This window comes from Pinus tabuliformis, chromosome 4_1 (assembly GCF_031772625.1).
Source record: "Pinus tabuliformis cultivar Carrire ecotype Pingquan chromosome 4_1, CPIR1, whole genome shotgun sequence".
Taxonomy (NCBI): domain Eukaryota; kingdom Viridiplantae; phylum Streptophyta; class Pinopsida; order Pinales; family Pinaceae; genus Pinus; species Pinus tabuliformis.
Genome location: NC_142303.1, coordinates 549423102 through 549433861, shown reverse-complemented (window position 1 = coordinate 549433861; position 10760 = coordinate 549423102). Strand labels below are relative to the sequence as shown.

The window sequence follows — 10760 nt, the reverse complement described above, 5'->3', positions numbered from 1 at the left end:
CATAAGTTGGATCTACAAAATATTAGTTGGATCTGAAGAACAAATAAAGCTAGGGTAAAAGGTCCAAATTTATGAAACTATTAGTTTCTTCCTTCCCCACCTTTCCATTGTTATTATTATTATTATAATACTAGTAATAATATTATTATTATTGAAAATATACTGGTGGAAAAATGATAAAATGAATGACAGTTAATATTATGATCAGATTTGGACGGACGCAGGTCGGGCGATGCTGCAACCTGACCTATGGTTTCTGCAAACCTGATCTCGGTAGGACTGTCATTCTGCGTACAGAGGGCAGAGATTGTTGAGCCAACGAGCAAGTAGAGGCGCCCATAAGGCACAAGAAAAATGCAAACCCCGCAGGGGGAGGGCCAAGAGCCTCCCCCCGATACGGACAACAGAGAACGGTCTACGGTCGACAAAGAGAAGGAACAGGGCAGCAACGGCAATGCCATCGATAACAGACAGAAGAAAGGCAAGGACATAGAAGCAGATGAAAGAAGCAAGGCAAGTTCATCAACCTGCAAACCTGTGGCGGTCCATAAACCAAGGGTGGACTTCCCAAGCGAACGCATCAACGCCAGAATACAGTACATGAGAGATCATGTGCTAATCGGTAAATTCATTGGAATCTGGCCGACGGAGAGAGCGCTGAGAAGCTGGATCAACACGAAATGGCATCCTAAAGGGCACATCTCGCTCCATCTAGGAGCCAAGGGTTTCTTCACTGCAGTTTTCAACTGCCTGGAGGACCGCAACAGGATTCTGGATCAGGGTCCGTATTTCTTTAATTCAGTGGGATTATACCTGAAAGGCTGGGTTGAAAGATTTAACCCAGACAAGGAGGATCTGACCTATGCGCCAGTGTGGATAAGGCTTTATTCACTATCGTGGGAATATTGGGAGGAAAAGTCTCTGCAAGAAATAGGGAATGCTATTGGCGAGTTTGTCAAGATTGCAGAAGAAACAAAGCTATGCAGATACACATCCTATGCTCGGATCTGTGTCTATATGGATCTCAAGCAACCACTGCCAGACATGGTAAGCTTCTTTCATGAGGACTCTGAATGGACACAAGTTATAGATTATGAACATGTGCCCTTCAGATGCAGGAAATGCCATGAGATAGGGCATCTCTATAGAGATTGTCCTCAAAACAAGGCACCCTCTCCCCAAGACAGCTCTGACAATCAAACTACAGATGGATTCACCAAGGTTACAAATCGCAGAAGAGGAAACAAGAAAGCAACAGGCAACACCAAAGCAAATCCAGTCAACAAAGCCAAACCCACAACAAGCAACAGTTTCGAAGCACTGGATAAGGATGACGAGCAAGAACAGGAGAAGGAAAAGGCGAAAGACAAAGAGATCCATCAAGAACAGCCAGGCGAGACATCGAGACAAGGAGGAAAGAAAATCCAAAAGCAAGACAACTTGATAACCCCAGCAAAAACCCTGCCATGGCATACTCAAGGTATGGACGTTGAATACACGCAGCCACATGAGAAATCTTCACAGGAGCGAGAGGATCTCTCACAAGCACCTCAAATTATGGAAGAAGATCCGGAACCCTTAGACATAGGGGAGCTGGATATTCTGGGCTTGGAACAGGCATGCAAGACAGGGAACTTTGAAAAGATACCAGAAACGCAAGTGGATAACCTAGTTGAAGTTCTGCACAGAGCACAGAAGAAATATTCGCTAGGTGTCCAAATAGGAAGTCCATGGGATGGAAAATTTATCACAAAGGACAATAAGAAAAGAGGTAGGAAATCCACTTTGGAAAGAACTATCAAGATTGGAGAGATTTTAGTGGAGTCAGGGAGGTACGCCAAACTGACCAGGTATTTTAATCATGACCCCCAAATTTCTCAATGAAGTTAATATCATGGAATATCAGGGGGCTCAATAGCCCTAGGAAAGGAAGATTATTAAAAAATATGTTGATGCAAGAAAAACCAAGCATTCTTTTCTTACAGGAAACGAAATGTGGCTCAAATTTTTTGGAAAAAATAGCAGTGAAAGCATGGCCAGGGGGACATGTAATAGTTGTTGATGCTCAGGGGGCTTCGGGAGGACTCGTAATCCTCTGGGATGCGCGAGTCATACAGCTAAATAATATTCAAGCTAATAAAAGCTTCATTCAGGCAACCTTTCACCTCTTAGGCTCTAATACCCATGGGCTAATAACAAATGTTTATTTTCCTCAGGATACAGCTCAAAAAGCTCAGATCCTGAACACACTATCAGACCTCAGCTCAGACAGACCTTATCCACTTTGGATTGTGGGAGGTGACTACAACATGACAGCGAGCATAGAAGAAAAACGTGGAGGCAGAAACAGAGCAAATAATGAGGGTAATCTACTAAAAACCTTCATTCAATATAACTGGCTGGTGGATGTCCCTACAGGCAATGGTCTCTTCACATGGAGTAATAAAAGAGAGGGAGAGCAGCAGATTGCATCGCGTCTTGACCGGTTCCTCATCTCAGACAATGCAGTTCACCTTGGCGGGGAATTCACAGCATCCATACTTCCTGTCTTAGGTTCAGATCATTGGCCCATCGAACTGCAATGGAATAGGCCAGGTAACAACATCAAACATCCCTTTCGTTTTGAAGAATTCTGGTTTACTCACCCGGACTTTGAGAGGCTAGTAAGATCCACTTGGCTCCACTTCAATCCTTCTAAAGGCACCAGGATGGCCAGGTTTCAACAAAAGCTTAAACATCTTAAAGGGGTAATCAAAAGATGGAATCACAATACATTTGGTAACATCTTCACAGCACAAGCTTCTCTCAATACAGAAATGAAGAAAATCCAGCAAATCATCATCTCTGAAGGGCGCACGGAGGAATTAACCAAGCAGGAGCAAGTCTTAGAATCTAAAATCATAGAAAGGGCTAAACAGGAGGAAATATTATGGAGACAGAAATCAAGGATCAGATGGCTAAAAAATGGAGAAAAGAACACTAAATTCTTTCATAAAACTACGGTGCAGCGCAGAATGATCAATCACATCTCTCACATCAAAAATGAACAGGGGAATAAAGTTGAAACACATGAAGGCATTGAAGCGGAATTCCTGAATTACTTTAAGAAGGCGCATCAGGAACCCGATTTTAATAGAATGTCGGCCATCAATAAGATAATCAAGAACATACCAAGGATAATAACAGAGGAACACAATAGTCTTCTCCTCAAACCCATTAATTTAGAAGAAGTTGAAGAAGCTGTGCGGAATCTGAAGGAAGGTAAGGCGCCAGGACCGGATGGTTTTACATCAAATTTTTTTCACAAGTTCTGGGACTTGATAAAGGAGGAAGTCTGGCAGGTAGTAGAGGAATCTAGAGCACTCAGATGGATGTATCCTGGATTAAATGCTACCTTCATAGCCTTAATTCCAAAAGGGGAAGATTCCAACACCCCAGACAAATATAGACCGATTGCGCTGTGTAATATCATATACAAAATTATTTCTAAAGTCATAGCAACAAGATTAAAGCCGCTGCTCCCTCTGATTATATCGCCCGAGCAATCGGGTTATGTTGAAGGTCGTCAAATAACAGATGGAATTATTCTAACGCATGAGATAATTCACTCCTTAAAGCAAACCAAGAAACCAGGTATGTTGCTCAAACTAGACTTATCCAAAGCGTTTGACAGTCTTAGCTGGGCTTATATTCAAAAAATCCTTTTAGCTTTTGGTTTTGCACACTCATGGGTCAGATGGATTTTCAACCTTCTATCTTCAGTCTTCTTCTCTGTCTTAATTAATGGCATTCCTTCAGCTACTTACCGGCCCTCCAGAGGCATAAGACAAGGTGACCCCTTATCTCCCTTCCTTTTTGTCATCATGGCAGAGGGTTTAGGTAGATACATCACTTCAGCCAGACTTACCCAGCAATTACGAGGTCTTTCTTTCAATAACTCCCCCATCTATTCCCATCAGCAATTTGTAGATGATAATATGCTTTATGGACATCCTTCGGTGCAAGAAGCTCGTATCCTCAAATCTATCCTGACAACCTTTTCTGATGCTTCAGGAGCCCTCATAAATCGAGTTAAATCCCAAATCTTTTTCTTTAATACCCCTGTGCCCACACAGAGATCTATTGAACGAATCTTGGGATTCACTACTGCCTCTCTGCCCTCCAAATATCTAGGTGCCCCTTTAATGGCCTCTGCCCTTAAGCACTCCTCCTGGAAGCAACTCCTGGAAAAACTTGAGGCTCGACTTACCCTTTGGACTAATCGAGCTCTGAATATGGCTAGTAGAATTGTTCTTATCAAAGCGGTCCTTCAATCCATGCCCCTCTATCTTTTCTCCATCCTAGCCGCCCCAAAATGGGTTCTTAAAGAAATCAAGACTCTGCAACGCAATTTTCTATGGGGAAGTTCGGGGCAAAACCGAAAATGGGCGTTAGTGAAATGGGATAAAGTCTGTCTTCCCAAAAAAGCAGGAGGTATTGGGTTAAGGGACCCTGAGCACAGTAACAGAGCAATGGGAGCAAAGATCTGGTGGAGATGGCTTGCTCATCCCAGCACTCCATGGGCCTCTCTTTGGACAGCCAAATACACAAGCAATTGTCCTATGGAAGAAAGAATAAGAATGACTGAGCTAAGCACGGGTTCGGTATTTTGGAATTCAGCCATACAACAAAGGAGCCTCATACAAGAACACAGTTTTTGGGAAATCAAAAACGGAACCACTGCGCGATTCTGGGAGGATTCATGGCAACAATTACCAAGGCTAAGAGACATTCTACAAGATCATCAAATTCCAGAACGAGAAATGAATCAACATGACACAGTCAGACAGTTCTGGAAGACAGGTACCACTCAAGAGCATAGGCAATGGCAAGATGCAACTCAATTTTTAACTAACTGCTCTGAGCAAACGAAGCATTACCTTAATACAGAACTTCAAAAGAGGCAAGTCACTACCTCAGAAGGTATGGACATCCTCAGGTGGGGATATGAAGAGAAAGGAATCTTTACCACAAAGGAAGCATACAAAATCATCATCCAAGATCGGCTCAATAAAGATAAAATTTGGGAGGTAATCTGGCGCTCATCTAACTGGCCGAAAGTCTCTACATTCTTATGGCTTCTTTGTCATAATCGAATCCTAACCTGGGATAATCTTAGAAGAAGAGGTTTCTCAGGACCATCTATATGCCTAATGTGTATGAAGGAGGAGGAAACTGCCATACATCTGATGCAGACCTGCCAAATCGGTAAAAAACTCTGGGAGAAGGCAGCTTTTCGCTGTCAAAAAGAGGGCAGAGTACAGGGAGACATTAAAGCGACTATGTGCAAATGGGATCAACCGCCTTTTCAAAGCAACTTCCTTAATGCTCTCTGGCATCTAATACCAGGACTATTAATGTGGAATATATGGAAAGAGCGTAACAGAAGAATTTTCAAAAATCAATCTTTGTCTCTAGAGCAACTCTGGATCAAATTTCATCAGAATCTAATGGAAACTCTTTCTATTAGAGAGTGGCACACAGAAGACCTCCCCACTACACCTCAGGAAAAAACAATATGGGACAACTGGGGGATTCAGATAAATCAAATGGTCGCAGGGACAAAAAACCACATAATGCAGGGACCAGAGCTAAACACCTGGAGTCCGCCTCCCATTAATATGTTCCAGCTCAACTTTGATGGAGCATCTAAAGGAAATCCAGGAAAGGCGGGATATGGAGGAGTTTTCAGGGATCACTATGGCAATCCTCACTGTATCTTCATGGGATCGATCGGATGGGACACAAATAATTCAGCAGAATTGGAGGGTTTATGGAGAGGTCTTAAACTAGCCCAAAGGAATGGTTTCTTTCCTCTCATTGTTGAAGGGGATTCGCAAATCATAATCAGAATGCTCATTAAACTGCTGCACGGTTCTCCCGCTCACAAAGTAAGCAAAAGTTGGCGAATGGCTCAAAGGTTAGAGTTAATCTACAATTGGTTGGTTCAGCATCAAGCAATTTCTTGCAAACACATCAGGAGGGAAGGCAATAAGCTTGCTGACCTTCTTGCCAACCTTGGAGTGGAAGCCAAAAACGGTTACTTTGAAGGTCCTATCTCTAGCCTTGATTCAGAGGATCAGATAGTCAAAATCCAGGAGATTGTCATTAGTGACAAAGCTCAGATCAAGAGAACCCACCCGGATGCGGGTGCTCCCTCCAGTTATCAATGTTAAGCCTCACCGCTCCGACAGCTGGCTTCATGGCTGGCATCATGGCGTACTGCATGGTACAGGATGCAGGTAGGATTTATAGGCTCAAGGTGAAAGCATTTACGCTGAGGCAGTCTCGAAACTGGTTTGAATTTATTTCACGCATGGCAACCATGACCGCGCTTTGGTTCTGGGGATTGAAACCGGGTTACGGCATTAATGCATCAGAGTTCTATAAGGCCAAGCCGCTTCCGTCTTGGAGCATTATTATGTGGGTTTGGCGCGGGAGATATCCTGAGGTTTACAGAGCTCACTCTGTTCCGGGTCATTTGCCTTCCATTTGCCTTCAGCGGCTCTCTGCGCTCGCAAACAAGATGCGTAGACGTGGTATCCCTCGGAGGGGCAGCAATTTTGGTAACAGGGGTGGTCGAGCTCGTCCTGCACCTCCGATTGTTGATCCTATTTCTTCTATTCCGCCTTCCTCTCTGTCGCTGGAACCTGAGAGGGCTCGTCCGAACAGTTCGTTTCAGACATCAAGTTTCTCTTTCCAGAGTGAGGTCAACAGGCCTATTGTTACAATCAATTTCACTGTTTCTGTTTCAGAAGAGGAAGGTAATTCCTCCAGCTCGGTTCCTTCTGATAATGATCCTTCTCAAGATGACAGTATCTTGCTCGGGGATCTGTCCGGGCGTGTTTATCGTGCGGACCGTCAGCAAGAAGACCCTCCGGCTCCTGAACAAACTCAGCCTCCGAATCCAGCTCAGGAAAGTGCCCTGGTTCAGGAACAGATTCAGAATTCAACTCCAGCTCAGGAAGATGCTATACCTTGTGGTCCCTCTCACAGATATTCCGGAGTCCTGCACCTGGTTACTCATCCCAATGGCGAGCCAGTTCTGGATGAAGATGGCTATGTTACCTGGCTAGCATCGCCCAGTCCGGAAAAGGAGGAAACGCCACCGTCGCCGAATCATGCCGGTTCAGCACAGTAACTTCTGGCCGGGAGGCTCTCTTGCTCTTATGATTTTGTTTTTTTGCTCTTAAGGTCTTGGGTTGGAAGTTAAAGGTTAATGACTGGTATACTCTGTCATCTGATTATGTTTATATCGGAGGTTTTTTTGTACTGGTTGTCAATGTAGGTCAAGAAAATTATAAGTATGCTACATCTAGTCTGCAGGACCACATTGTAATTTTGACTGAAGGGCTATATTGTAAAACCCATGTTTTTCTGGCTGAGGACTGGCTTAGGCCTCCTCTAAGGTTGTAACGGTTCTGTACATATTTTTCACTTTCTTAATAGAATTAGCTTTTACCGAGAAAAAAAAAAAATATTATTATTATTATTACTAGATATCTCCTTGGATGCCGTCAAACAATTAATATTTATTTTATTAGAACAAATCAAGGTACGGATAGAAAGCTAAAATTTCTGAAATTATTAGTTTCTTCCTTCCCCTCTTTTTCGCTCTTAGCATTATGAAACTTCCTTTCACATCCTACAGAGGATTGAACTTGACATGATGGTTGTCCAAGGTGCTTTAGATTTTAGTCTTCTCCTTGGCCGTGACTATGTTTATGCCATGGGGGCCCTTGTCTCTTCACTTTTCCGTGTGGTTTGTTTTCCACACGATGGAAGAATGGCGACCATCGATCAATTATCGTTCTTTAGTCCCTCGGTGCCTCCTGTGCAGCCGTCATCCCCTATCGGTTCTTGCTTGCAAGAAGTGCCTTCCCAGCCACAAGTCAATTATGTGGCTACTCGTTCCATCTCTGCCTCTGCTGATGATCATGCAGATGGTCTCGTACATCATGTATTGTGGGCATTGGAACCCGATCTATCATTTGTGTCTCATGACATGTGTTCCTCCCGGAGCATATTTCTTCCATCTCGCGAAGATCTCTTGGGAGCCATGTTCCCCAGAAGCCCATGAATGGGAGTCTCAAGGATAGTTTGATCTTGTGTCAACCTCGTTAAAAAATAAAACAAGGGTCATGGAGCATAGTTCCTTGTCTTGTGTCAAGCTCGTTAACAAATGAAACAGGGAGTCTCGAGGATAGTTTGATATTGTGTCAACCTCGTTAAAAAATGAAACAAGGGGTGTGGAGCATAGTTCCTTGTCTTGTGTCAAGCTCGTTAAAAAATGAAATAAGGAGTGTTGAGGAAAGTTCTTGATCTTGTGTCAACCTCGTTAAAAAATAAAATAGGGTTATGAGGATAGTTCTTTTACTGTGTCAACCTCATTAAAAAATGAAACAACTCCCTTTTCCAAATCGAGTCTTTGATTAAGATCTCGTAAAATCTAAGTCGAGTCTTTCCAAGATCTCGAAAGTGAACCTTCATTCCATCCACCTCGTTGAATGCAATGAAGCATGGGGGGCATGTACCTCGATTTGCATCATTATGTTGGGGGCATGCGAACATATAACAAGCATAGTTTTTCGTTTCAAGCTTGTGTAAACATGAAACTGAATCCAAGCAGAGTTCTCCATGGTTCAAGCTTGTGTAAAAATGAACCCATACACAATTTACATCTCGTGATTGTTGTGTTTATCCACTAAATTTTGCTAGATGAGCCTTGGTTATTTTGTTCCATCATTGCCATCTCTTTGGCCGATCATATGCTTTCACTTGGTTGTTTTTTTCCTTTCCTGAGGAACCGCAGCGATGAGTGGTTTTGTTAGCCGAGTTGGGACTGATCCCTTTCAACCTGGAACTCACCTTCACCTCCTTCCCCTTTCAAAGTGTTGGAACCTCTCATACACCTTCGTTGACTCACTACATCAGTCACACCCTTACTACTGATAGAGTTATTCTACTTTCCTCTGTGCGACACCACAGTCAAGGCATTACCTTACGACCCACTACTAGGACTCCTACTCCAAACAAACTGAGGTCTAATTGGGACTTCTTAATATCCCCTTGACATGTTGGCGGGCCTAGTACCGTCAATATTTCTGGAACTAGAAGGAGGGCCTGATGACAAGCAGAGTCCTCTCATCCTGTTTTGAACCTTTGCATATCTTCCATGGAGTCTTGCATTCTTCTTCCCCCGAGGTGTTTCTCAAATCGTGAAGATTTCTCCATCTCGGGGAAGTTGTTTGATCTCTTGTCCACTCACACATATGATGGTGAAGGCAAAGTGGCTTGGCCTGAGCACTTACATAACTTTCTTTTCATGATTCACGAGGAAGATGGGTTTACTAACAAACAGGGCAGTTTCCTACTTGCATTCACACTTCTCAAATCTTCGTTTTGTTGGGTGCTCATCCTACTGGTTGACACTGTGCACTCATTTGAGCACTTTTGTGATCTTATTGAAGACACATTCTATCATTTTGATCCAAACCATCTTGACAGGAAACTATTACAACAACAGAGGGCTCCGCATGAATCCATTATTGATTTTTGGCAGCGCTTCCATGACTTACAATTTCGAGCTCCGAGGTGCCAAATCAAGTTCGCTTATCTTTGGGACCGGTTTGAGTATTGTCTTAAGAAATATGCCTTCCCAAGAGAAATATTGATGTCAAGCCTCGCTCAACCTTCTTCGTTGATGGAACTGCGCAATCTCATGTGGGAGCAGGAACTGTCTCAACAGACTATCTGCCTCCCTCTCATTCAATAGTTCCACCATCGCCCAGTGATGTTGAGGATCATGTTTTCACACCTGTTCATCCTTCACACTCTCCCAACATCACTCCACTCCATTTTCACGCAGATTTGGTTGTGATTCCTTCGAGTTCCCATGTGTGTTCTTTTCTTTGACCTTCGTCTTCACACTTAGGTGTTCCTCCAGATGATGTTGTCTTGTGTTCATCCATTCCAGACTCTTCACTTGTTGTGAACGAGGAACAACCCACTAACGGAGTTGGTGTTGCACAACCAACATGCATTGTCATTCATGAAGAGTATGAGTGGGAGTTTGGACATCAACACTCGGCGAAGGATGACTCCCTTCCATCCGAGCCCCCTCCATTCTTTCCTAGCCTCTTTGGTGAACCTGCCATCCATGATTTTGCATGTGTGTCTTCATCCACAGATGCACCCATTGTTGATCACTCGTAGGACTCACTGGATGTTAGTCCATCATCCGAAAAAAAAGAGGATAATTTATTCATTGAAGATCCACTTGATCCTTCATCTATCTCTTCTGGAAACACAGAGGATGATTTCGTTCACTTTTCATCTACCCTTATGTTTGATTCATCTGATCATGAGGATGCCGAAGAATTCATTGATTTTTCTGATCGTGGCGGTCGTGATCCATTTGCTTCCAATTTTGATCATGATCACGAATCTATTACAGTTGATCATTCAAAGCCATCAGTGTATGATGATTTACCTAATGATGAAGTTGAGACACCCAAGACTTTCGAGGAACTTTAGCCCGAGCTGATGGTTATGTCAAGCCCTCACACTCTTGAGGCTAGTCTCACTTCTGATCATGAAATCGTTCAATCACCCAATGCTCCTGATCACTCATCTGTATGCATTGAAGATCCATCTCACACACAGATCACACTTCCTCCACTCAAACTGCACAATCCCATTGCTCATGCTTTGGAGGAGTC

The 10760-nt window shown here is 43.4% G+C and overlaps 1 protein-coding gene across 1 annotated transcript; it reads left to right on the top strand.

Annotated features, from left to right (window-relative positions):
* Positions 1-354: 354 nt before the first annotated feature.
* LOC149177014 (uncharacterized) lies at positions 355-6215 on the top strand. Its single transcript, XM_089421641.1, has 3 exons — positions 355-1771; positions 2026-2087; positions 2217-6215. Exons 1-3 carry the CDS (start codon positions 355-357, stop codon positions 6213-6215), a joined length of 5478 nt encoding a protein of 1825 aa, XP_089277767.1.
* The last annotated feature ends 4545 nt before the right edge of the window (positions 6216-10760 follow it).

Bases quoted from the DNA above. Each gene is read 5' to 3' on its own strand.
- LOC149177014 (XM_089421641.1), top strand. From the start codon at position 355: ATGCAAACCCCGCAGGGGGAGGGCCAAGAGCCTCCCCCCGATACGGAC. The intron at 1,772-2,025 runs GTAGGAAATCCA...AAAAAATAGCAG, and splicing joins AAAGGACAATAAGAAAAGAG to TGAAAGCATGGCCAGGGGGA. The intron at 2,088-2,216 runs GTAATCCTCTGG...TATTTTCCTCAG, and splicing joins AGGGGGCTTCGGGAGGACTC to GATACAGCTCAAAAAGCTCA.